This window comes from Chlamydotis macqueenii, chromosome 14 (genome assembly GCF_036417535.1).
Source record: "Chlamydotis macqueenii isolate bChlMac1 chromosome 14, bChlMac1.mat, whole genome shotgun sequence".
Lineage (NCBI taxonomy): Eukaryota > Metazoa > Chordata > Aves > Otidiformes > Otididae > Chlamydotis > Chlamydotis macqueenii.
Genome location: NC_141569.1, coordinates 11,191,899 through 11,215,419, shown reverse-complemented (window position 1 = coordinate 11,215,419; position 23,521 = coordinate 11,191,899). Strand labels below are relative to the sequence as shown.

The 23,521-nt window shown below is 67.5% G+C and overlaps 5 protein-coding genes across 8 annotated transcripts; 2 read left to right on the top strand and 3 right to left on the bottom strand.

Moving 5' to 3' along the window:
* Positions 1-1,356: 1,356 nt before the first annotated feature.
* On the bottom strand, positions 1,357-3,939 carry RAB24 (RAB24, member RAS oncogene family). Its single transcript, XM_086758931.1, has 8 exons — positions 3,753-3,939; positions 3,422-3,490; positions 3,251-3,329; positions 3,032-3,099; positions 2,817-2,916; positions 2,399-2,449; positions 2,223-2,285; positions 1,357-1,824 (listed from the first exon to the last, which is right to left on the bottom strand). Exons 1-8 carry the CDS (start codon positions 3,867-3,869, stop codon positions 1,760-1,762), a joined length of 612 nt encoding a protein of 203 aa, XP_086615057.1. The 5' UTR covers positions 3,870-3,939; the 3' UTR covers positions 1,357-1,759.
* A 72-nt stretch (positions 3,940-4,011) lies between these two features.
* PRELID1 (PRELI domain containing 1) lies at positions 4,012-6,011 on the top strand. Its single transcript, XM_086758932.1, has 5 exons — positions 4,012-4,200; positions 4,572-4,797; positions 4,875-4,988; positions 5,238-5,316; positions 5,737-6,011. Exons 1-5 carry the CDS (start codon positions 4,109-4,111, stop codon positions 5,871-5,873), a joined length of 648 nt encoding a protein of 215 aa, XP_086615058.1. The 5' UTR covers positions 4,012-4,108; the 3' UTR covers positions 5,874-6,011.
* On the bottom strand, positions 5,966-7,546 carry MXD3 (MAX dimerization protein 3). 2 transcript variants are annotated; one of them, XM_086758929.1, is made up of 5 exons: positions 7,365-7,537; positions 7,253-7,282; positions 7,030-7,144; positions 6,736-6,901; positions 5,966-6,678 (listed from the first exon to the last, which is right to left on the bottom strand). In XM_086758929.1, exons 1-5 carry the CDS (start codon positions 7,535-7,537, stop codon positions 5,966-5,968), a joined length of 1,197 nt encoding a protein of 398 aa, XP_086615055.1. The 2 variants fall into 2 exon arrangements, with proteins under 2 accessions (XP_086615055.1, XP_086615056.1); XM_086758930.1 differs by having other exon boundaries at positions 6,417-6,659; positions 7,365-7,546.
* A 781-nt stretch (positions 7,547-8,327) lies between these two features.
* LOC147598976 (lateral signaling target protein 2 homolog) lies at positions 8,328-12,033 on the bottom strand. 3 transcript variants are annotated; one of them, XM_086758965.1, is made up of 13 exons: positions 11,976-12,033; positions 11,212-11,352; positions 10,997-11,134; positions 10,627-10,829; positions 10,461-10,550; positions 10,266-10,355; positions 10,028-10,129; positions 9,693-9,935; positions 9,466-9,587; positions 9,247-9,363; positions 8,921-9,019; positions 8,677-8,792; positions 8,328-8,594 (listed from the first exon to the last, which is right to left on the bottom strand). In XM_086758965.1, the coding sequence occupies exons 1-13, from the start codon at positions 12,015-12,017 to the stop codon at positions 8,433-8,435; spliced, it is 1,665 nt and encodes a 554-aa protein (XP_086615091.1). In that variant the 5' UTR covers positions 12,018-12,033; the 3' UTR covers positions 8,328-8,432. The 3 variants fall into 3 exon arrangements, with proteins under 3 accessions (XP_086615091.1, XP_086615092.1, XP_086615090.1); XM_086758966.1 differs by having other exon boundaries at positions 8,677-8,789; XM_086758964.1 differs by having other exon boundaries at positions 9,466-9,935.
* A 1,758-nt stretch (positions 12,034-13,791) lies between these two features.
* Positions 13,792-23,519, top strand: FAM193B (family with sequence similarity 193 member B). Its single transcript, XM_086758584.1, has 10 exons — positions 13,792-14,016; positions 15,972-16,211; positions 18,147-18,369; positions 18,549-18,758; positions 19,070-19,484; positions 20,480-20,675; positions 21,077-21,313; positions 21,845-22,874; positions 22,962-23,037; positions 23,137-23,519. The coding sequence occupies exons 1-10, from the start codon at positions 13,807-13,809 to the stop codon at positions 23,231-23,233; spliced, it is 2,934 nt and encodes a 977-aa protein (XP_086614710.1). The 5' UTR covers positions 13,792-13,806; the 3' UTR covers positions 23,234-23,519.
* The last annotated feature ends 2 nt before the right edge of the window (positions 23,520-23,521 follow it).

The window sequence follows — 23,521 nt, the reverse complement described above, 5'->3', positions numbered from 1 at the left end:
GTTTCTTTGCCAGCTGAATCCCGTCTCCTGATAGCTGGGGCCGGGCTTCGGCACGTGTGACAGAAACAGGACGAGGCGTGACTCGGTTCCTTCGGTTTGTGATGGTTTTGAGACTCAAACCAGCGTGCCAGTGGGTGTAGGGAGCGAGTGGAGCCACGTGAAGCAAGGCAGGCGTCTGCTAACTGCATGTTCTTTGTGTCCGTTTGGTACTGAGCTGGTTTCAGTTTTTGGTTTTTTTTTTTTTTTTTTTTCTGATGTTTCTGAGTTGTTGACTTCAAGGAACTGGGTTTTGTGTATTTTTTTAGACACTGGGAACTTGTTAAAAGGAAAAGCAGCAGCACCGGGAGGCTCAAGGTGGAGCATGGCTGGAGCGGAGGGCGGCCCCGGCTGATGTGGGTGGGAGGAGGTCAGATGTGCCAGCAGCAGCTGGCACGGGCGAGCAGGGAGCAGCTGTCCCTGCAAGGGGCAGGGGAAGCCTTTTGGCTGCGGTGCTTCTGGCCCTGCTTAACCACTGTGCCACGTACACCGTCCCACCAGCCTGCTTGCCTGGGAGACACCGAACGTGTCGGATACCGCGCCTGGCTTTGAATGGCTCCTGCCACCTTCCAGTGCCACGCGCTCTTGGCTGGCATCCCGGCTGCCAGCTAGGCTGAGGGTCCCGAGGAGGGCGGCCCTGGCTGCCCACTGCCGGGGGACGGTGTGGTGGATATACGAGGCATCACCCGTGCTCAAGCAGCAGCTAAGTTGCACTGAAGCCATGAGCAGGAGGTTTGTTTGGAGAGGCGAGGTAGCGTTCCTCCCCCACCGAGGTCTGCTGCCCATGGGGTGGTGGAGGGGAGTCCCCAGCCCCCCCGGCTCGGCCAGAGTGAAACACAGCAGGAGTTGGGGTGCCTGGCCAAGGCAGGGGCCAGCCAGAGCTGCGGGCGAGTGCCGGGGCGAGCAGTGCGTGGGGGACGCGTGGGTGCTCAGCACTGGCCGGAACTTGTCTGTCAGTTCGAAGCGGGGATGCCAGGGCGAGTGAGAGAAACCTACATCTTTCCAGCATGTATATTATTTTTAGAAGAGGGAGAGGGGGGAGTCTTGGACCATTGATTACTTTCATTTTGCTCCCCTTAGACTGTTGGCTGTGTATGTGAAACTTATAATGAAAAGAGGGTTGCCCTGCCCAGGTGCTCCCAGAACATGTACTGTAATTCTTTGTATATAGAAGAAAAATTACTGTAAAGTAAAGTTTAACTTTACTCTCGATGTCCTCCTGTGGTTTGTCTTGCTGAGCCGGGGGGCGCGCGGGGAGCCCAGCTGTGCCGGGGCAGGGACGGGAGAGCCCTGACAGCCTCATGCAAGCAGGGGGACGGCTCAGACCACAACGCGTTTTATTTACATTGTACACCTCGAGAGAAGACATTTAAATAATTCCGCAAAGAATCCGTCAGCATCTCCCAGAGAATAAGTTAACGGCCACCGCTGGGACACACCAGTGACTTGGGGAAGCAGCTCCCGCAAACGCTGGGTGGCAGGGAGAGGGTCCCCAGGGGTGACAGCCCGCAGCTCGCTCCCGGTGCTGCATGAGGCTCCCGGCACCGCGCGGCAGCCCTCCGCTGCTCCATGCGCCGGGAGAAGAGCAGTCCACGGGGCCGCGTGCCGCTGCCGCGGTGCGGACGGGCCCGTACAGCTAAAACACAGCGGGTAAAAAAATGGAGGAGTCTGGCGTGTGCCGGCTGCCCGGCCGGCAGCAGCAGCTCCCGTTTGGCAGGGGGTCTCAGTGGTGGCAGCAGCTGTAGAAGTAGGCGCTGCTCCTCTGGCCCAGGTCGACGCCCTTCTCCTCTGGAAGAGAGCACGTCCACACTGCGGTGCCGTGAGGGACCCCAAAAGCTGCCCGTCCCAGTCCTGGCGGGAGGAGGGCACCCCATGGGGCCGGGAGGGTGTTTGTTGGCTTCGCAGGGCTCATGGCCGTGGCGCGGCCCAGGGCTGGAGGCATAGCCGGGCTGAGCGCACCCGGATGGGCCTGGTGCAGAGCTGAGAGCCCGTCCCGCAGCCAGGCAAGGCTCCTGGCCTGAGTGGGGACAGGGACAATGCGACGGGACCCGTGCTCCGCAGGACAACCCCTGGCACAGAGCCCTGGCAGACCCCAAAGCGCTTGTCCTCCGCACCCTCCCCAGGGTCACGTGCATCCCCCGGCGAGGGAGGGGGTCCCTGGGGAGGGAGGGATCCTGCCCGCTCACCTGTCATCACCTGGAAGGTGGTAAAGTGGACGTAGTCCTCGGCCACCTTCTGGAACAGCTCGTCTGGGGGGAGAGCGGGCAGGGTGGGTGCGTCAGCCCCACCGCCAGGCACAGCCCCCCCCCCCCCCCAGTCCCGCTTGTCCCGGGGCACGGCCAGGAGCAAGGGGGCTACTCACCCACGCTCTGGCCCGTCTTACTGGAGGTCTCAAAGAGCTCTGCCTTGATCTCTGAAACGAGGGCCCGCGTTAGCGCCTGCTGCGGGTGCAGGGCCCGGCCCCATGCGCCCGGTTTTCCCCCTGCGGTCACCCCTTGGGCACGGCTGCCGACAGCGAGCTGGGGGGGCCCAGGGCAGGGCTCCGCGCTCCCGGCCCCTCGGCCCAGCTGGCCGCATGCCTGCTCGTGTCGGGACACGCCGTGCCCGGGGAGGTTCCTGGCAGAGCCAGCCACGCCGCGCAAGGAGCTCTGGCACCTGGATCCACCACATCTCCCGGGAATCCGGGACAGGGGTAGAGCCCCTCGCGCCTCCCAGGCCCGCACGGATGCAGCAGCTCCGTCCCCACCTTGCCCCCCACCCCGCGCGGTGCCCGGCCGTACCGTCAGCGTAGTCCTGCACGTCGTGGAAGTCGACCCCTCGCTTCCTCCTGTCCTCCTCCAGCAGGTCGCTCTTGGTGCCGCACAGGTAGATCCGGCAGCCCTGCGGCGGGGAGACGGGCGGGAGGGATGCACCCGCGAGCCCGGCGCTGTCACCGGCTCCCCTTCCCCTCGTGCGAGGGTCCGCGGCGCCCCCGGGCCCCGCAGCCCGGCCGTACCTCCTCACAGTTCTGCAGCTCGTTCACCCAGAACTTGGCTCGCTGGAAGCTGCTGCTGTCGGTGAGATCTGGGGGGGGGGGAGAGGGGTCAGGGTCTGCCCCCTCCTCTGTGCACCCACCCTGTGCCGCAGCACCCGACCCGCCGGTGCCAGCACCACCCCAGCCCGGGACCTTCGCGGCCCCCCGCTCCATCCTCTTCCCGCGGCGCCATGCCCTTACCGTAGCAGACGACGGCGGCCCGTGCCCCGCGGTAGTAGATGCGGCTCATGGCCTCGTAGCGCTCCGAGCCAGCTGTGTCCTGGGGGGGCGACAGGGAAGGATTGGGGGGGGGGGGACACCTCGGGGGTCCCTGTGGTAGGGGGGTGGCACAGCCCTCGCCCCTGCGCTTACCCAGATCCCCAGGGTCACCGTCTGGTCCCCCACCGACATCATCTTGGCCACGAAGGCGGCCCCGATCGTCTGGAAGAGAAGCAGGAGGAGCGGTGGGGGGGCGGCGGGACACCGGCCCGGGGCCGGGGGGGGCAGCTGGCCTGGGAACACGGGGGGACCGGCCCGGGGACAAGGGGGGGCGTGGGAGGCACCGTTGGGGGGAAACCGGTGGGGAAAGGAGGGGACCGAGCCGAGGGCACGCGGAGGTGGAGGGGACGGCACGCACACGAGGGCACCACCCCGGGGACACGCGTGGGGGCCGGTCGCGGGGAGGCCCGGCGCGGTGTCTCACGTTCTGGTAGGGCCCGGGCCGGAAGCGGCGGTGGGCGCAGCGCTCCACCAGGCTGCTCTTGCCCACGCCCTCCTGCCCCAGCAGCACCACCTTGGCGTCCACCCGCCGCCCGCTCATCCTCCCGCCGCCGCCGCCGCCGCCGCCGCCGCCGCGGGGCGGGGCCGGCACCGGGCGGGGCGGGGCCGGCGCGGCGGAACCGGGAGGAGGAGGAGGAGGAGGAGGAGGGAGGGGAAGTGCGTAGCGACGAGGCGGAAGTGCGCGGCGGGGCGGGGCTCGGCCGGAGGCCGCATGGCGGCCGCCCAGCAGGCGCGGGCCGGAGCGGGCGCGGCGGCGCGGGCCTGAGACAGCGGCGGCCCATGGGGAAGTACTGCGCCAGCCTGGGCGTCCTCAAGGGGCCCTGGGACCAGGTCTTCGCCGCCTTCTGGCAGCGCTACCCCAACCCCTACAGGTGCGCCGGGGCTTGCAGCCCCCCCCCCACCCCGCACCGCCTCAGGGCCTCCCCCGGGCCCTCTGCCCCCCCTCCCCCCCGAGGGGGGCCCTTGGGACCCCTGTCCTCCAGGGAGGGTGGTGCCCAGCCCTTTCCCCGGGGACACGGCACTCTGCGCGCCCCCCAGCGGGGTCTCCAGGGATGGGTGCCCCCCCCCCCCTCTCCGGCCCTTTCCCCGGGGCAGGGGGCTGCTGGCTCCCCCTCTCCCTTAGCACCGCAGATCTCTCGCCCCCCCCTGCCCCCCCCGCCGTGGTGCCTGATGGCGCCCGGCCCGGGGAAGGCGGCGGCCGGGAGCAGGGCCTGATGTTTTTTTTTCCCCTTCCCTATTTTAGCAAACATGTCCTGACCGAAGACATCGTGCACCGGGAGGTGACGGCGGACCACAAGCTGCTCTCCCGGCGGCTCCTGACCAAGACCAACCGGATGCCCCGCTGGGCGGAGCGCTTCTTCCCGGCCAACGTCGCCCACTCCGTCTACATCCTGGAGGACTCTATCGTGGACCCCAAGAACCGAACCATGACCACATTCACCTGGAACATCAACCACGCACGTCTCATGGTAGGCGCTCGCCGGCGGGTGGGTGGCTGGCGCGCAGGCGCCGGGCAGGGCCCACGGACGGGTTGTGCCTCGTGCAGGTGGTGGAGGAACGCTGCGTGTACCGGGTGAGCCCGGAGAACAGCAACTGGACCGAGGTCAAGCGGGAAGCCTGGGTCTCTTCCAGCCTGTTTGGCGTCTCGCGGGCTGTCCAGGTGAGCGCTCCCGACTGCTCAAGCAGCACTGTCCGTCCCCTCCTCTTCAGAGAGGCCTTAAAGCTGCTCCCCCTGCTCTATCCATTCCCTGCTGGCTTTTCTTCCCTTTTCCTCATCCTCTTGAGCTTTCGGGGCACTCGGAACCATCACTGCTGGTGTGCATGATTCCACCAGGTGTTTGAGACTGGTCACACTGGGACAAAGCCCCAGGGAGCAGGGCTTCTACCTGCACTGGTTCTTCTCTTGCAGGAGTTTGGTCTGGCCAGGTTCAAAAGCAACGTGACCAAGAGCACTAAGGGATTTGAATACGTGTTAGCAAGAATGCAAGGTTAGTACCCGAGGGCAGGCTGGGCCTGACTGGGACGAGTCCCTTAGAGTTACAGATTACACTGGGAACGCTCCAGTCCACAGGCACGTTGTGGCTTGAACTAATCTGACTGCGCAGTCCTCGCCCCGTGCCTTTGCCCCCGTGTCTTGGCACGGCCAGGCAGCACTTACAGGGCTGGGCGGGGGTGGCGTGCAGGCAGGAGGGGGATGTAACGCAGCGGCAATCACGTGCCTGCAGTTCCCCTTTCTGGCGTGGCCTGACGCACGCAGGTCAGGAGCGCCAGGCTCGTCTTCCCCTTGCGTGGGGAAATTGCCTCCGTCCCAAGGTGACGGGGCCGGTCTAGCTTGCATCAGGCGGCACTCCTGTGCCGGGGCAGGGCGGGGGCCCGCGGGGGCTGGGTTAACAGCTTCCCTGTTACAGGAGAAGCTCCGTCCAAAACACTGGTGGAGACAGCCAAGGAAGCGACCGAGAAAGCCAAGGAGACAGCGCTGGCTGCTACAGAGAAAGCCAAGGACTTGGCGAGCAAGGCAGCCACCAAGAAGAAGCAGTACGTGTGAGGGGCTGGGCACCAGCTGCACCAGAACAGATAGGAGCCTCCTTAGATTTTATATTTTTAAACAAACTGTACCAGTCTGACAATCAGCTGCTGTTAGACCCTTTCTGAGATGTAATTATCATTAAACAATCTTCTCCCACCTCTGACTTGGCCTGGGGCCGGCCTGGCTAGAGCAGAGCCCAGCGCTGCCCTCCGCTCCGGGGATCCAGCCCGCTGCCGGGGGTCTGGGCTCGCAGGCAGGACGCAGGCGGGGGTTTCACCGAGTGCCTTTACTAGAAATCGTGTCGGGTACGTACAAGAGAGTGGGGGTGGCTGCGAGAGCGTGAAGGCAGGTTGCTTAATGCACTCGTTTCCCCTTCCTGGCTCTCCAGGGGTGGCGCGGCTCTCCTGTAGCTGTGTCTGCTGGGGGTGGCACTGCCCGACATCCGTGGCAGGCAGCCCCCGGCCCCCAGCTTGCCCAGGGGGCAGGCAGGAGGGTGTCCCTGTGACCGCTGGGCCGTCTTCCAGCGCTTCTTGCAGTGCATTGCGGCGCACAGCGGGTGCCACGGCAGGCCCTTGGCCGGTGCCGCTCGGGCAACCGTGACGAGGCCGGCGGAGGCTGCGTTTCCGGCAGCGGCAGGCAGAGAGGAGGCAGGCAGGCAGCGCAGGGAAGGCAACGGGCGCCGTCAGGACGCGGGGCCACGGGGGCTGGAGTAACTGTGGTCCCTCCTGGTGCCAAAACCAAGCAGCAGGTCCCTCCCGAACACCGCACCGTCCACCACGCCGTCGACCTCTATCTCTGCATCCTCTGGGCACCGGGGTGAAGGCTGGGGGTCAGGTTTCGGCGGTCTCTGCTTCCCTGCCCATCCTCTACCCTCGCTCACCTCCCTCCGAGGGCTCCGAGAGCTGGGATGAGTCCAAGCTGTCGGCCCGCGCCCGTTCCCCGCCGGCGGGCGAGAGCAGCCGCTCCAACCTCCGCCGCAGGCTCCGCTGCCGGTTACGCAGCAGGTCTTTGGCCCTTCGCGCCTTCAGCTCCTGCTCCTCCAGCCTCTGCGGGGATCCGGTGAGGCGGGAGCGGGGTCACGCGCTGGGCGACCCTGTCGCCGCTCGGGAGTCCCTCCGGCCGGGTCCCCGGCCGGAGGGACTCCGAGTGGCGCCAGGGCCGCCCCAATTCTCACCTGGATGTGAAGCCGGGCACGGTGCAGGAGGCTCAGCGTGGTGGGACGGGCCCGTCCCGCACCCACCGGTACCTGCTGCTTCAGCCGCTCCAGGCAGCACCGGAGCTGGGCTCTCCTGTGGCGGCGGGGTGGACGCGACACGGCCGTCAGCCCCCGGGGGTGGCGGGGCGGGTTGCGGGGGGGACACACACACCCCACGCCCCTCCCCGCCACTCCCCGCTACCTGTGCTTCTCCAGCGCGTTGTGCACCGACCTGCGGGAGAGCTCCCGGTGAGCGGGACCGCTGCCGCCGGACACCGCTATCCCCGCCCCCGGTCGCCATCCCCGCCGCTCACCTGACGCTGCCTGCGGCCCGGCGGGACCGCGCGGGGCAGAGCGAGGCGTAGCCGTGCTCGGCCTCCGCCAGGCCCGGCGGGGACCGGTGACCGGTGTCCCCGCGCTCCTCCCGCCGCTCCAGGAACTCGGCCGCCTGCAGCAGCACCTGGATGCTGGTGGCCGCCGGCTCCATGGCGGCGCGGGGCGGTGCGGGGGGAGCCGCGCGCTCATTGGCTGCCGGCCGCCCCGCGGCGCTGACGTCGGCGCGGCGGGGAAACAAATTCGGGCGGGAAAGCGCGTGCTTCAAATTTGAATCTGGGGGGAGGGACGCGCTTGGCCACGCCCCCAGAGCCTCACAGACACGCCCCCAGCGCTTGGCCACGCCCCCCCCGGGGCGCCCGTGCACGGCCGGGGCGGGGCGTGCGGGTGCGTGCGTGCGGTCACGCGTGTGAGTCAGAGAGCGGGTGCGGGCGCGCTCCCGCGGCCACCCAGCCCCCTCGAGGCGCCCGCTGCCCGTCCCCTCGCCACTCCCACGCACCCACGCGTGTCACCAGCTCCCCCCACCCCCGGGAAGTGCCGCGGCACAGGGCCCAGCCGGGCGGGTTCATCGCTTTATTGAACTCCATCGGGCGGAGGCCGCGGGGAGGGGAGCGCCGGGCTCCGTGGGCGAGGGCCAGCCTCCGGGCACGGCCCGGCCCGGGTGGCCCCGGGGCACCCGCCGTCATGTGAGGGCTGTTTGCGGCGTCTGGGGCCGGGCCCCGGGGGGAGACTCTGCCCCGGAGCCCGACAGCAGCCAAAGTTCACCTGAACAGGAAAAAAAAAACCAACAAAAAAAAAAACAACAAAAAAACCCCACGCCACGAAGCACATTTCCAGCCGGGGAGGGCAGGCGCATGGCGGCGGCGGCACGTGGCTCACCGGGAGCAGGGCGCGGCCGCGGGACACGGGGCGAGGTGGTCCTGCGCCCACCACGGACCTGCCGTGCGCGGGGGTGGGGGTCCTGCCGCCTCGCCCACCCAGCCCCGAGGGGAGTCGTGGGGCCGCCCAGCAGCCCCGGAGCGGCCGTTTCTCCCCCAGTCCGGAGCCTCCTACGGATGCGGATCCGGCACGGGGGTCCCTCGCTGGCTCCGGGCACGCCGGGGCGCGGGCAGGAGGTGCGCAGCGTAGCAGTGCGTGCAGACACGCACGGGCTTCAGGTGGCCGTAGTGTGGCAGCGCCGCGGTGTGCGGCGAACAGCGGGCACAGAAGATCTGCCGGGAGAGCACCGGAGCGGGGCTGAGCGGAACCGGGACTCCCCGGGACCCCGCATCCCCCAGCCCAGCCCCCTCCTACCTTCCCGCAGCTGCGGCAGTGGTGCCTGCGGCGCAGCAGGGTGAAGGGCAAGCGGCAGGCAGAGCACTGGCTGCACGCGCTGTCCGGCACCCACTCGGGCAGGCGGCGGGGGCCTGCTGGGCAAAACACACCGGGGTCCCCCCCCGTCATCGCCCTGGCCCCGAGAACGTCCCCAACCCCTTGGCTGGACCCCAGGACGAGCCACCGGCGAGCACTGCGCTCCGATGCCGTGGTAGCCCCTTACCCGCCCTCCGGAGCCCGGCAGCCTCGGCGGGGCTGGAGCACAGGGGACAGTCAGCCACGCGAGGAGCATCCACCGCACACGGGTCACCGTCCTCTTCCTCTGCAGGGACAAGGGCTGTGGTGCTCCAGCCAAAGCGGGGCTGTGCTCAGCCCCACGGCAAACACCCCCACGGCCAAGGCGTGGGGCAGCCCCTCACCCGGCAGCTGCCAGCAGCCCTGGTGGGGCACCATCCCCACACCTGGTGTCGCGGCCCCATCTCACCGGGCAATGGGCAGGGCAGAGAGGACCAGTGCCCCCCGTGTCCCCTGTCCCCAGGGGTTACTCACGGCTGGCACCCGGCTCCTCCGTGGGCTCCTCCACCTGCGAGGCGACGATCTTGAAGACCGTTTTCAAGATGCTCCGCAGGTCGCTGGCAAAGTTGGTCTGGAGCTGATCGGCCACCCCTGTGCCGGGAAGGAAGGGGGTCAGGGTGCTGGGGGTGGGCTCAGGGTGCTGTGGAGGGGGTCAGGGTGCTGCAAGGGGTGGCGGGGGGGGGGGTCGCTCACCCGAAATGCAGACAAAGAGGGTGTGCAGCATGTCCTTGGTGCTGCTGTAGCGGGAGCGCAGCTCCGAGCAGCGGGCACCAGCAGTGGCATCAAGCCCTGGGCTGCTCCCGAGGGGCTGGGGGCTGCACAGGGGGGAGGGGACAGTTACTCCAGGGGTGCTGTGAAAGGTACCCATCCCAGTGGGCAGGGATCTGCCGTCCCGGCCCCGCTCCCTCCCCGCCACACACCCCCACTGCCTGTTGCTGCCCAGGTCATCCCCTGTGCCAGGGGGTCCCAGCCACGCCGAGCAGGTGGGGGGCGGTCGGGTGGCACGGGGGACTTCCAGGAGACCCCAGGGAGCAGGGGGGTCTGCTCTGGGCACGGCTGCCCCACAGGGGCTGGCCGGACCGCAGGGATCCTCCGATTCGGCTGTGCACAGGCTCCTCTCCAGCAGGCAGAGCTCCTCCGCCGACAGCACCCGCAGCAGGTCCCTGTGGCGAGGGCATGGCGTCAGCCCCATGTCACAGCCCCACTGCTGCCCCACAGCCCCACCCGCAAGTGCCCATCGCCCCCCACCGTGTACCTGATCTTCTTCAGGAGGTTGTAGAAGGGGCTGAAGACCCGGGACATCTGCTCAGGGCTCTGCTCCAGGTTGAGGGGACCCTCGGGGTAGATGAGGAGGCCACTGCGAGGGGACAGAGCATGGCTCATGTTGGGGGAGCTGTCCAGGACCCCGACTCCTCAAGGGGGTCAGGGGCCGGTACAGGGTGGGGAGCACCCAGCTGCCCTCGGGCACCCTGTTCTCCAAGGGCTTCACCCACCTGATAATGGCCAGGCGAGGGATGGTGAACATCAGCAGCGGCTCGTAGCCATCAATCATCTCCTGGGTCAGGTAGCCCAGGCGCAGGGCTCTGGGGGGGAGACACCCTCACAGTGGGGCCAAGCCCCAGGACACCACCGCATCCCTGGGGCTGGGGTCTCAGCTGCCCCCTCACCCGGTGTGCGGTGCCCCTCACCTCTCCACAGTCTCGCAGAAGAGCACGATGATCTCCTGCTGCCTGTAGATCTCCTCAGGAGACTTCACTGCCACCAGCGAGGACACGTAGCTGGAGAGCCAGGGGGACCGTGAGGCCCTGACACAGCCCCCCAACCCCATCCCAGTACCCCAACCCTGGCCCCCACCTCAGCTCGAATTCCGCAAAGAGCCGATCAAACTGGATGAGCGCAGCCTGGACGGGCTCCGGGTAGGAGCCGGGTTGGCTCAGGCTCTGCTCCCGCAGCACCGTGCGCACCAGTTCCAGGCTGCACAGCAGGCTCCTGGCTTGGGGCCGCAGCTGCACCCCGTCCGCCTCCTCCACCTCCAAGAAGGTCCCTGCCAGGAGACACTGCCGGGACCGGGGAGCTGTCAAGAGCCAGCGCCTGGGGGCAGCGTGGCCCCTACCCCTGGGGTCAGCCCATGCCGCGGTGCGCCATCCCAGCTGGCACCCATCACCCCGCAGCCTGCGGGATCCAGACTTCATCGCCTGCCACGGGACAGCATCCGCGCACTCACCTCGGCGGCAAACAGCATGTGGTTCCCCAGGTTGTCCACTAAAAGCTCCTCGGGGAACTTTACCAGGTAGTCACGGCTGTGCCGCTGAGTGGGGATGCACTCCTCCATGATCCGCTCCAGGATGGCCAGCAAGTGTGCCTGGGGAGGGCAGGGACGTCACCCACGGCCACCTGTGGTGAGCAGGGTGACACTGGGGCCCAGGCTGCCCCCCGTACCTGGCTGAGGTGGAGCTGGTTGAGGAGCACCAGGTACTGCTGCGGGTCCAGCTCGGCATCCAGCCCGTTGATCTCGGCCACCACCCGTGTCACCCTCTCGTCGGCAAAGAAGAACTGGGAGAGCAGGCGGGGGTCCGAGCGCTGTGGGGAGAGCGGAGGGGCAATGACAGGAGCATCTCACAGCCCTGGGTGCTGGACCAGGGGGACGCCAAATCTCCCGTGCCCGCATCTAGGTGGGGTAGGGGCTGCTGGGGGCGGCCCTGGGTCCCTGAACACCCACTCAGGCAGGTACGTGGGACCCCCATGGCAGCCGAGCTGTGCTGGGGGGCCGGTGGGGAGGCAGGCGGCCCCGGCCGAGCCCTCCCGGGGAGCGCCGCCGTCCCCACCCAGCCGTGCCTCAGTTTCCCCAGGGGCAGAGCAGGATGAACAAGCTCGGCCGCATCCCGGCAGCGTGGGCACGGATCCGTGCGTGGCTGTAAACACCGGCTCGGGTGAAAGGTCCGCGGGGAGCCGCCGGCAGCAGCCCGGAGGGACGCTCCTCGCCCCGGCTCTCCCCCAAACCCCTGAGGGGCCGGAGGGCCAGGGTGGGGTGAGGGGACGACCTCCTTGCCCCGCGCCCGGGCACCGCTTCCTTCTCCCGCTCCAGCCCCCCCCCCCCCCCCCCGCCCCCCAGCACCCGGTGCCGGCGGAGCTCCCGGGCGACCCCGACGGGGCGGGGGGCGGCCCCGGCTCCCCGCCCGCCCCCGCGCCCGCCCCGGTCTCACCTTGGGCCGGCGCAGCCAGCGGCGGAGGGCGGCGGGCAGCATGGCGCGCCCCGCAGCTCTGCCGCCGCCCGGCTCCCCGCGCCCGCCGCTCGCCGACGGGGCGGGCCAGCACCGGGCACCGCCCGGGAGGCCGGACCGGGGTGGTGTCCGCCCAGCCCCGCCACCGGGACGTCCCGGCGGAGCGGCACCCCCCCGCCCCGCACCGGCCCGCGGTGAGACCCGGGGATTTCCCGCTGCCTGCTGGCGGGAGGCGGCTGCCGCTCGACGGACCGGTTCCCCGTGACGAGGCGAGCGAGTGCGGGTCCCCCGTGGGGCGGGCAGGGCCCCCCTCCAACGCCGGCTGCCCCGGCTCCCCTCCCGGTGCCCGGGCTCTCCCCTCGCAGTTCCCTGCCTCTTCCCTCCCGCTTTCCCTCTCCCCGCAGCCCCCGAGGCCCAGATGGTGCCTTCTGGGGACAGGGACACCGCAGAGACCCGGCCCCGCAGCCCTCCCAGCCCCGAGCATCCCCGGGGTGTGGGGGGTGGCACCAGGGCACCCGCCTGCTCACTGCTGCATGGGCCGTGTAGGGCACGGGGTGCAGAGCGGGGTGCTGTGGTGGGAGGGGGCAAAGGGGCCCCTCGGTGGGAGCATGAGGGGCTGAGGAGGGGTCCCGGGGGGAATTCGGGGTGCTGGGTGCAGCAAACTGCCCCGGCCGTGCCGGAGGAGGCAGCTGCTCCCACACCAGGCCTGGCACTGCTGGGCCACAGGATGTGGATGCCGATAATTCAGGTGGCTGAGCGCCTAATGGGGCGGATTCACGGGTAAAAAATCCACCAAGGGCCATTAAATAAACACGGCGGCACCACCTCGGGCTGAGGAAATCTCTTGAGTCACTGTGGCCCCGTGGCTCGGCAGCTGAGCTGGCCAAGTGCACTGCGGGGCTGGCCCCGGTGCTGGGGCTCAGCGTGTCCCCGTGAGCCCGGCTCTGGCTGGGCAGCGTGTCCTGCCACACAGCGTGTCCTGCCACCCCTGGCTGGGGGGCACAGCGAGCTCAGTCCCCCGTCTGTTCCACAGCCGCTGGCGGCACTGCCTGTGGCATTTTTTGGGGCACGGTGGGCTTTCCTTGGTGGCTCCGTGTGTCCCCATGGCACCAGGACCGCGCTCTGCCCCGCTGCAAGAGGGCAGCACGGAGTGAGGCCCGACGTCATGCAGGCCAATGCCACGATGGGGGCTTTTGGGGTGATGCGTGGCCCCGAGCTGTGGTGCAGGGTGGCACTGAGGCTGGTGTGGAGACCTGGGGCTGAGCTGACCCCCAGGTCTCTTGCGGGAACACCCCGAGGGGCACCCCAGGACTGCACTGGGATTGCGCAGAGGGGCAGCAGACCCCTGCGGGCACCCTGGACGGGGCGACGCAGCTCTAAGGATGCCGTGGTGCTGAGCACGGCGCTGCACGGCCGGGGTGCGCCCAGGGTAGCGGGAGAGCTCTGTTACACGGGGAGCGGGGGGGCTGGAAGCCACGCGTGCGTGTGGGGCACTGCGCCAGCAGGAACGCCTCGACGGGGGTACCGGTGTGCCCGGGCCGGGACGCCCCGAAGGCACCGGCGCCCTTTAGGACCCGGGGGAGTGCGACGGGGGGGGGGGGCGGAGCCACGGGTCGCGACAGCGCCGCCACCTCCCCCCCGCCAGGTGTCGCACTGCCGGGCATCGCTTGCCCTCTCACAAAATGGCGGCGGCGGCTTCACCTCGCCGGGCCTTTCTCCCCCCTCCCTCCTTCCCCCCGGGCAGGGGCCGGACGGGCCGTGCCGCCATATTGGCTGTTGTCCTGGCTGCGGCGGGCGGCGGGCCGCGCTCGCCATGACTCGCAGGCGGAACAAGGCGGCGGCAGCAGCGGCGGCGGCGATGGGTGGCACCGGGCCTCGCCGTGAGAGGGTGGGGGGATCCGACGCTGGTCCTCCTCCTCCCCCCCCACCTCCTCCTCCTCCGCCGCCACCGGAACCGCCCGCCCCGCCTGAGGTGATGGTGGCGGCGGGCAGCAGCGGGGAGCCGGGCAGAACCACCGCTCAGGTACCGGTTTAGGCCCTGCGGCGGGGAAGCGGCTGTCTCTGAGGGGGTTGCAGTCGGTGCGGGGATGGGGCAGGGCCCCGGGGGGGGGCCCTCCGGCCCCCCCCCGGGGCCCTGCCCCATCCCCGCACCCACCCCAGCCTCGAAGCATCCCCCCCTTGAGGCTTCAGTGCCCCCCCATCTCCTTCTTCCCGGTTTTGGGGGGTGGTGGGAAAGCCCCAGTGGAGCCATGCTACTGGGATGCACCTTGGGGGGGGGGGTTCCATAGTGAGGTGAGCGAGGAAGGTGGGAGATGAAGCCCAAACCCTTCTCTGAGGTGGGGGCTTGGCTGCCTTGGGATGCTGGCGCCGCTTTTTGGAGCATCTCGGGGCGCGCGTGGGGCTGGGATGGGTGCGCGGGCAGGGCCTGGGCTTGGCTTGGCTGGGCTGGGTGGCGGAGCCAGCTTGTGGCCTTGGGTTGGGGGTGTGTTGAGCCGCAACGGGACTTTGGGGTGCCTCTGGCAGACGGCCGGTGAGTTAGGGGCTCCCACTGGTGTGCAGCATCCTGGGGGTTCACCTCCCAGCAAGCAGGGAAAGCTGATCTCAGCCTTTGCTGGGGAGGGTGAAGCAGCCAGCAGGCCTGACCCCCACCGTTGCACGCTGCTCCCCGCGGCATCACCAGCAGCGTGAGAGCACAGGGCTTTGCCAGCCCCAGGATCTGTACGCCCCTTGCTCCGTCCCTGCGTGCAGGGAGATCTTGCAGCCCTGCTCAGGAGGGCAGAGCCCTGGGCTTGGAGACAGGCGCGCTCGCCCGGGTGGCGTGGCGTGTTTCAGGGGGTGTTCCCACAGCTCCTGCTTGCGGGAGGGTCCAGCCCTGCCGCGGGACGATGGCAGGTGGCTCGAGCATCTGCCGAACAGGCTGCGGGCTGGCTCCCGCGCCTCTCCGGTGCCTGACGTCCCTCAACGCGCCTGGCTGCTGCTGCCTGCTCTGGGTCGTGGGCAGGGAGCCTGAGGGTGGGCTCCTGGTCTGGATGCACTGGATGATTTGGGGAGAGCCATCCTCTCGCTTGCTGTGCGTGGCGGTGGCCGTGCCTGCCCTTGCTGAAACATGGAGGGTGGCTGGAGCCCCCTCCTCCCCATGGCTGGCTGGGCGGGTGGGCAGGGGAGCTGTGCCCCCCCTCTGCTCTCCTTGGCCTCTGACCTTTGCTTCACCTTGAGCCTGGGAGACGCCATCTGTTTCGCAGCAGCGGTTCAATGTGCGGCTCATTGTCGCGGGGCCCCGCTGCGGCGGCAGACAATGGGGGCCCCCTCGCCCGCGCCGCGCTGGGCTCGTCACGGCTGTCAGGCCTCCAGCGAGCCCGCAAGCTGCGGCTCGGCTCCTGCCGCAGCGCCAGGTGGGGAGCCCCAACCTGGCCACCCCGCGCGGGGAGAGTGCGAAGCAGCGCTGGGGGCTGCACCCCATGCTGGCACATCTGCGCTGCCGGCTGCGCAGAACAAAGAGGCAGGTGGGAGGGCCCGGGGCTCTCGGGAAGCGCAATGGGGGGTCTGCGATGGGTGAGGAGGGGGGTTGTGGCTGCCGGACCCTGCTTCGTATCCCTGTGTGGTGATTTCTGTGGGTCTTGCTTTGCCCTGCGAGTCCCCTTGGTCCAGCTGTACCAGAGGTGATAGTGGGAGTTGCTGGTGGCCTCCCAGCCTTCGTTTGTGGTGGGGCTGGCTCTTTAGGGCGGCGTGATCTTCACGGTGCTCCAAAATGCTCCCAGCTGGCACGTGACAGGCTGGCAGCAGCTGGACAGCCTGAGGCTGCTCTCCTCCAGTGGGAGAAGGTGCAGTCCCACAAGTAGCCTACAAGAAATTTTCTGGTTTGGTGTCAGTGTCCCAAGGTCTTGATTGCTGCCTCATCTGCCCCACATCTGTGCTGACCCGGGCCCAGCCGTGTGCCGGCTCGCGCCTGGGGTGACTCGTGGTCCGTGTGTCCTGCAGGTGCTGCCCACTGCCAACCAGTCAGTGCAGACGTGCTGCCTGCTCTGTCACCGGGAGCGCAAGGACTGGGGAGGGCCGTCCCACAATGGGCTGGTTTCCCCAGGCGAGAGGCTGCCACCAGACTTCGTGCCAACGCTCGTGCAGAACCTCCTCGGAGAAATGCCACTGTGGATCTGCCAGAGCTGCCGGAAGAGCGTGGAGGAGGAAGAGCGGCGGGCGGTGCAGGAGCAGGCCCTGGCGGTAAGCGGTTATGGAGCAGGGGTTGGAAGGGCTGGGGGTGCACCCCTCGGGACTGTGGCGTTGACCCCCCCACGGTGCTGGCCGGGTGTGCAGGTGTTGCGGTTTAACCCCAGCCAGCAACTAAGCCCCACACAGCCGCTCGCTCCCTTCCGCCCTGGTGGGATGGGGGAAAGAGTTGGAAGAGTACAAATGAGAGAACTCGTGGGTTGGGATAAAGACAGTTTGTAAAGATGTGAAGCAAAAGCCACACGCGCAAGCAAAGCAAAACAAGGAATTAGTTCACTGCTTCCCGTCGGCAGGCAGGCATTCAGCTGTCTCCAGGAAAGCCGGGCTCCATCACGCATAGCGGTTCCTTGGGAAGATGAACGCTGTCATTCTGAACGTCCCCCCCTTCCTCCTTCTTCCTCCAGCTTTGTATGCTGAGCATGACATCATCTGGGATGGAATATCATAGAATCATAGAATAATTTGGGTTGGAAGGGACCTTTAAAGGTCATCTAGTCCAGCCCCCGTGCAGTGAGCAGGGACATCTCCAACCAGATCAGGTTGCTCAGAACCCTGTCCAACCTGGCCTGGAACATTTCCAGAGATGGGGCATCCACCGCCTCTTTGGGCAACCTGGGCCAGTGCTCCACCACCCTCAGCATAAAAAAATTATTTTTTCTGCCTAATCAGAATCTACCTTCTTTTAGTTTAAAACCATTAGCCCTTGTTCTGTCACAACAGACCCTGCTAAAAAGTTTGTCCCCATCTTTGTTATCAGCCCCCTTTAGGTGCTGAAGTGTCCCTGTGGTCAGTTGGGGTCAGCTGTCCATGCTGTGCCCCCTCCCAATTTCTTGTGCACCCCCGGCCTTCTTGCTGCTGGGGTGCTGTGAGAGGCAGAAGAGGCCTTGACCCTGTGTAAGCGCTGCTCAGCAGTAGCTAAAACATCCCTGTGTTATAAACAGTTTCCAGCACAAATACAAAACAGCCCCATACTGGCTGTTATGAAGAAAATTAATCCTACCCCAGCCAAAACCGGCACACACTCCACCCCTTATTCCGTACCCTACGACGTCACGCTGGGGGAAGAAGAGGGAAGGGAGAGACGTTCAGAGTGATGGCATTTGTCTTCCCAAGTAACCGTTAAGTGTGATGGAGCCCTGCTTTCCTGGAGATGCCTTTTGCTTTACCTGTTAAACTGTCTTTAGTTCAACCCACGAGTTTTTCCAATTTTACTCTTCCGACTCTCTCTCCTGTCCTGCCGTGGGGGGAGCGAGCGAGTGGCTGTGTGGGACTTAGTTGCCGGCTGGGGTTAAACCACGAGGGCGAGTCCCCTCCTTGCTCAGAGCTGAGCGCCTCCGACATCAGCCTTGCTGCTCCCTGCGGCCGTGCTGCCCTCCCCAGGGCTGCTGCCAGCAACTTGGGGAGAGACCGTGGCGGGGCAGAGCACGGTGCTGTGGGCGCTTGTCCAGCAGCCGGTGCTGGGTTGGAGCCGCCTGCCTGGCGCGGCCGACAGTGCCACTGCTGCTCTGCCAGCCCCGCTCCGCTGGGCGTTGTGCCGCGTCCCCCCTGGCCCCAAGGCTGCTCCCTGCCGTTACGCTGGGTCACCCCGGAGCGGCAGCGTGTGCTAGGGCCGGCGCCTGCCTGTGCGTGGAGCTCAGGGGAAGAGAAGCTCCCTCCTGCTTGGCTTTATTTAACCCTGTTCTGGTTTGAGTGGGACCAGAGCAGGTGCGTGGCCCAGCCGCGCTAGCGGGAGCTCTGGGAGCCAGGCTGTGTTGCTGTTGGGTGGCCGGGCTGTTTGCCACCCCTGAGACAGTGACAGGAATGGGTCCTGTGTGCTGAGCCCCTGCCTCAGGGCAGCGGAGGGGATCTTGGTGCCAATGCCCTGAAGCCAAGGGCCTCCTGCCTCCCCTCCCAGCCTGCTGCTGCTTCACTCTGTGTTTTCCTTGCCAGGTCTCGTTATCACACACATCCTGCAAGTCACAGTCTTGTGGGGGTGGCTCCCACTCCTCTTCCTCCTCCTCCTCCTCTTCTTCCTCCTCGTGCCACGGGAACTCAGGGGACTGGGACCCCAGCTCTTTCTTGTCTGCTCACAAGCTCTCGGGCCTCTGGAACTCACAGCACACCAACGGGGCCGCGCAGGGCAGCCCCCTCGGGGCTCCCCCTGCTGCACTAGGTGAGTTGAAGCCGGCCGTGGGGTTGAGCAGAGCTTTCTGTGTGGTCTTTGGCTTAGGCGGTTTCCTTGTGGGCGCCCAACGGACGGGCAGGCTGGGTCTCTGAAGGCCAGCAGGTTGCCTGGGTCCCTGCAAAGGCAGAGGGTGCTGGGTGCCATCCCTAGCTCCGCTTTCCTTCCAGGCGACAAGCACTCCAGCCTCGGTCTCTCTCCGGAGTGTGCCAGCCAGGCGCCTGCCGTGGCGCCGGGGCTCAAGGCCTGTCCCTACAGCCACGCAGCCTCCCCCGCCTCCAGCAGCGCCGCCCCGGGTTCGCCTCTGCCTACCTCACTTGACTTCTGCAAGACGCTGCCGAAGCAGTTCAAAAGCATGTGCCGGAGGGCCACCCCGCCAGGTGCGTGCCCAGGGGCAGGGCCGCCCTTCTCCTCGCAGCCCGCTGCTCCACGCAGCCCTCGCCGCCCCAGCGCCTTCCCCTTGCTTTGCTCGCCGTGGGGCAGGGCTGAATCCTGCGGGGGAGATGGGGTGCCGCTGAGGCCCCTTGTGAGCAGGGATGGCTTCTAGCCCGAGCGCCCAGCTGCCTGTGGGGAGGCAGGGTTTGTCCCACGGAGAAGCGGCCCGTGCAGAGGTGGTGGGTGGCTCCGAGCCTGGCCCTGGCCCGCACTGGACAGTCGGTGTCTGACTCTCTCTGCTCCTGCCCCTCTGCAGGTGAGGCCTTCCACTCCTCAGAGCATCATCAGCACTCGGACCTCACTGCTCCTCCCAACAGTCCCACCGGCCTCCCCTCGCAGCCGCCAGCGCTGATCCCCACCAAGCAGACGCCTGCCCATCCGGGGCCCTTCGGTTCCCCCCCGCACGTCCCGCTGGGCACCTCCCCGCAGGCTGCGCTCTTCCCTGCGCCCAGCGCACAGGCGGCAGCCCCGAAGCCGGCGTCCGAGTCCCCTCCCGCTGGCACAGCGTCGCACAGCCCGGGGTCGTGTAAGAGCCCTCACCTGCCTCCTGCCAACGTGCCGCTGCTGAAGATGCCACCTCCGCTGTCGGGCTGCGCTCATCCCTGCAACGGGCACTGCAGTACTTCACTCATCCCTCCTCCCGCCTCCCACCAGCTGCCCGGCACGAACAGGTGAGTACAGGAGCCCTGCATGCTTCCAGCCTCTCTCCTCGCTGGGCCGCGTGCCCTTTCTCCCGCCTCTGCCCGTGGACACCCTTTTCCCTGCGGAGGGACCGGTTGCCCTGGCGTGGTGGTGCGGACAGCCACTGTGTTTGAGGGCCAGTTCTGCTGCTGCAGATCCCTGGTCTCTGAGGGTTGAGCTCTTTCTTTCCCCACGTATCTTCTCCCTGCGGTTGTCCTTTAGTACTGTGGTGCAGAAGAGACTGTGCTTGCTCCTCCTCCAGCTAAAAGACCCAAAGGAACCGCCCGGTCAACCTGCTGTTGGCCAACAGGACCTTTGTCAGTGAGACCCGCCGGGCAGCTGTGACACTGAGCAAAGGTCCTCGAGAAGATGAAGCCTGTGGACTTGTGGTTCTGCTCGCCTGTTCCCCTGGCCCTCTCTGGGCTGCCTGTGCCCTGGAAGAGAGCACGCTGAGTCGCGGGTGCCGGTTCCTCTCCGCTGATTAGTGCTCCCTGCGGAGGGCCAGCCAGGTCCTGAGCCGGAGCTTGAGGAATGGCGCTGTGGGCCGTGCCCTGGCCGCCCTGTCTCTGAGCTGGGCGGTCTGTGCCTGTGGGAGCCGGGCCTGCCTGCACGTGGGGATGTCTGGCAGCTGCATGCAGTTCCAGCGTTTCTCACCTGTGTTACCTGCCGCCCCCAGTGAGTACCGCTCCCTGCCCTGGAATCAGCTTGTGGCCTGGCAGGGGGACGCTGCTTTCTGGAGCTCTAGTGTGCCAGCCTCCTGCCTGCCAGAGGCCCTGGGGGGTGAGGAGCTATGGATTTCTTCTGCCGTGGGCTCCTCTGGCATCTCCCCGGAGGAGCAGGATGCAGGAGAAGGGGTTTGTCTGCCCTGCAAATCCTGCTTGGGCACAGGCTGCCCTGGGAGGGGTGTTCCTACACGCGTAGAGTGGGGCAGTTTTGAGACTCCCCAGCTCCCGCTCACCTCTCACACTTCTCCCGTTCCCCTCAGGGATCCCTCTTGCAAAGGGCACAAATTTCCAAACGGTACCAGCTGCCACCCGCCGCAGCCATGCGAGGCAGATGAGGGGCTTGGGGAGGATGAAGACAGCAGCTCGGAGCGCAGTTCCTGCACCTCCTCCTCCACCAACCAGAAGGACGGGAAGTTCTGCGACTGCTGCTACTGTGAGTTCTTCGGCCACAACGCGGTGAGTGAGGGGCTGGTCTGCAGCCACCCCCGGTCCTCGCGCTCCATTCTGCGGTGAAGCGTTACACGGTCCGTGTGCTGCGAGCGCGGAGGTGGGCAGGTCTGGCCACGGCTCTTCCCTGCCGGTGTTTGCATCCCCCCCTTCATTTCCATCCTGCCTCACCAGCCTGCTGCTCCCCTCGCTCCCGACTCGCAGCCACCTGCCCAGCCCTGGGCCTTGGCGCAGCCAGCCAAACCCTGTGGCTTCGTGGTGGAAAAGAGTTCAGTGCCGGCTGTGCCGATTTGTCTCGCTGAGGCCTCGGGGAAGGGAGTGGTTGGGGAGGTCGGTGGGGGAGCCAGGGCTGCCTGTGCATCACGCTGGCCTCGTGTGCCTGCCTGGCTGACAGCGCTTGCCTCCCGCAGCCCCCGGCCGCTCCCACAAGCCGCAACTACGCCGAGATCCGGGAGAAGCTGCGTTCACGCCTCACCAAGAGGAAAGAGGAGCTGCCTCAGAAGCTGGGCCACAACAGCAGCTCGGGAGAGCCCGCTGTGGACCACCGCAATGTGGACGAGCTGCTGGACTACATCAACAGCACGGAGCCCAAGCCCTTGAACAGCGCTAAGGCGGCCAAGCGGGCACGGCACAAGCAGAAGAAGAAGGTGAGGGGGGGCAGAGGGAAGCACTGCCCAGGGCAGGCTGCGGGAGGGAGGCTCCGCTCAGAAGGTCAGGGCAAAACTGCTCCTTGCAAGGCTTTGCCTTCTCTCCCTCACATCCGTTTGGTGTCTTGAATTCTGTGTCCTTTGCTGCCCTCTCCGCTGAGGTGACAGCGGTGCCTGGCTCTGCGCAGGGCTTCCCCTGCCTCTGCTCCTGCTGGGCGCTTTGGGCTGTGCTGTCCCACCTGCTCCGTGCCACGTCACTGACAAACGCCACGCGGCTGCGGCAGGGAGAGGCAGTGGCACGATGGCTCGTGCTGGTGCCATGTGCCCAGAGCAGCGTCCGGTGTGGTGGCGGCTGCAGCTCCTGCAGAGGACACGTGACAGTTTAGGGGCTGTGGAAGACGTGGGGTGGCCGTGCTGAGCACCAGCCCTTGGGTTTGCTGCCTGACGAGGCTGGTGCACAGCTAGCCGCGTGGCCTGTGCCCGTGGTTCTGTGGCCTAGGCCACCCCATCCTCACAGCACCTGTGTTGCAGGAGAAGGAGAAAGCCCAGCTGGAGGCGGAGGCCCAGAAGCGGGCAGAGCGTGCCCCCGCGGCCAGCCAGGCCAGGGAGCCGGCCGAGGAGAAGCTGCTGGAGTGGCCGGAGCTGGAGCTGGAGCGAGTGAACAGCTTCCTCAGCAGCCGGCTGCAGGAGATCAAGAACACGATCAAGGACTCTATCCGGGCCAGCTTCAGCGTCTATGACCTCAACCTGGATGTCAATGACTTCCCCAAGAAGGCAGCTGTCCTGGAGCAGAAGAACCTGCTCTCCCACCTCAATGGCTCCTCCGACCTGCAGGACATAGACCTGGCCCTGGCCCCCCTCAGCCTGGGCCCCGCTAAGAGCCACGCGCTGCTGCGGGGTGAGCTGGGCCCCCGATGGGGCGAGGGGCCCGGGGAGCCGCCGCCAGCCCCGGCGGCAGAGAACGGTGTGGTGAAGCGCCTCAGCGCCGTCCCCAGCCTCTCCCGCATGATCTGGGTGCAGTCCAAGGCTGCGGACTCTGCCGCGGACGGCAGCGGGCTGAGCCCGGAGCCCAAGGAGGGACCGCAGCCCAAGGGGCCGGAGCTGCCGGAGTCGCTGCCCACCGGGAGCCGGCAGCGGAAGAACAAACGCCAGAGCGGGCCGGCAAAGAAAGGGGAGAGCGCTGCCGCGGTGCCCGGTGGGCAGGCCCGGCTGGAGAGCCCTGGTGCGAAGGGGCAGGTGCTGGGAACCAAGCACCCTTCCAAGGCCGGCGCCCCGGACCTGCAGCGGGCGGGCAGCTGTGCCGAGCCAGGGGAGAGCGGCAAGGGGCAGCCCTGGGGCTGTGGCAGCGCCAGGCCCGAGAAGGAGAGAAGCGGCGAGTGGAAAGGCCGGAGGGGAGAGGGCAAAGCGGAGCTGCCGGAGGCGGCGCCGCAGCAGCAGCCGCCTGCCCCGGCCGCAGGAGAGCGGCAGCTGCCGGCCCCCCCTGCCCTGGCAGGCTCCCCCCAGCCCAAGGGCAAGAGCAGGAAGAGCCGGAACAAGGTGGAGAAATCCAGTACCTCGATCGGTGAGTGCCGGGAGCTCCGTGCCGCCATCCTCGCGGTGGCCGCTTCCACTTTGCCGGATCACACGACCCTCTGCTCTGCTTTTCCAGATGACGTGTTCCTGCCCAAAGACCTGGACGGGGCAGAGATGGATGAGACTGACAGAGAAGTGGAGTATTTCAAGAGGTGAGGGGGCAGCCCCGGGGGGCTGAGCCCTGCTGGCGGGGCTGGGGAGGGTGGGCAGAGGGGCTGGGGGCTGACCCGGGGCTGTCCCCTCCCTGGCAGGTTCTGCCTGGACTCGGCCAAGCAGACGCGGCAGAAGGTGGCGGTGAACTGGACCAATTTCACCCTGAAGAAAACCACTTCCAGCGCAGCCCAGTGAGGTGCGCGGGGGAGGGGGGGGAGGCGCCCCCCACCCACGGCCGCTCGCCTCTCCTCACTGTGCCCCCTGCCTCCCCTCGGTGGGGTCCCCTCCTCCGCGGGGGGCCCCGGTGCTCTCCTGCCCCGCGGAGACCCTCGGGGCTCCCCCCAATCCTCGTCCTGCCCCACCCCGCGGGGTGACCCTGGCCGTCCCATCCCCCTGTCCGCGGGCGCTCGGCTCCCTGCACCGCGGGGAAGGACCGTGCTGGACCCAATAAAGAACTTTTTAATTTTTTATTTTATTTAAACC

Excerpts from the sequence above, each read along its gene's own strand:
- RAB24 (XM_086758931.1), bottom strand. The coding sequence starts at position 3,869 with ATGAGCGGGCGGCGGGTGGACGCCAAGGTGGTGCTGCTGGGGCAGGAG. Across the intron at positions 3,330-3,421 it reads CGGTGACCCTGGGGATCTGG|GACACAGCTGGCTCGGAGCG; the intron begins GTAAGCGCAGGG and ends TCGCCCCCCCAG. Across the intron at positions 2,286-2,398 it reads TAAGACGGGCCAGAGCGTGG|ACGAGCTGTTCCAGAAGGTG; the intron begins GTGAGTAGCCCC and ends CTCTCCCCCCAG.
- LOC147598976 (XM_086758964.1), bottom strand. The coding sequence starts at position 12,017 with ATGCTGCCCGCCGCCCTCCGCCGCTGGCTGCGCCGGCCCAAG. Across the intron at positions 10,356-10,460 it reads TTCTGCGAGACTGTGGAGAG|AGCCCTGCGCCTGGGCTACC; the intron begins GTGAGGGGCACC and ends TCTCCCCCCCAG. Across the intron at positions 8,793-8,920 it reads TGCCGGGCTCCGGAGGGCGG|CAGGCCCCCGCCGCCTGCCC; the intron begins GTAAGGGGCTAC and ends TGTTTTGCCCAG.
- MXD3 (XM_086758929.1), bottom strand. The coding sequence starts at position 7,537 with ATGGAGCCGGCGGCCACCAGCATCCAGGTGCTGCTGCAGGCGGCCGAG. Across the intron at positions 7,145-7,252 it reads AACGCGCTGGAGAAGCACAG|GAGAGCCCAGCTCCGGTGCT; the intron begins GTAGCGGGGAGT and ends CCGCCGCCACAG. Across the intron at positions 6,902-7,029 it reads GTGCCCGGCTTCACATCCAG|AGGCTGGAGGAGCAGGAGCT; the intron begins GTGAGAATTGGG and ends GGATCCCCGCAG.
- PRELID1 (XM_086758932.1), top strand. The coding sequence starts at position 4,109 with ATGGGGAAGTACTGCGCCAGCCTGGGCGTCCTCAAGGGGCCCTGGGAC. Across the intron at positions 4,201-4,571 it reads CGCTACCCCAACCCCTACAG|CAAACATGTCCTGACCGAAG; the intron begins GTGCGCCGGGGC and ends TCCCTATTTTAG. Across the intron at positions 4,798-4,874 it reads TCAACCACGCACGTCTCATG|GTGGTGGAGGAACGCTGCGT; the intron begins GTAGGCGCTCGC and ends TGCCTCGTGCAG.
- FAM193B (XM_086758584.1), top strand. The coding sequence starts at position 13,807 with ATGACTCGCAGGCGGAACAAGGCGGCGGCAGCAGCGGCGGCGGCGATG. Across the intron at positions 18,370-18,548 it reads GGCTCCCCCTGCTGCACTAG|GCGACAAGCACTCCAGCCTC; the intron begins GTGAGTTGAAGC and ends CTTTCCTTCCAG. Across the intron at positions 23,038-23,136 it reads GAAGTGGAGTATTTCAAGAG|GTTCTGCCTGGACTCGGCCA; the intron begins GTGAGGGGGCAG and ends CCTCCCTGGCAG.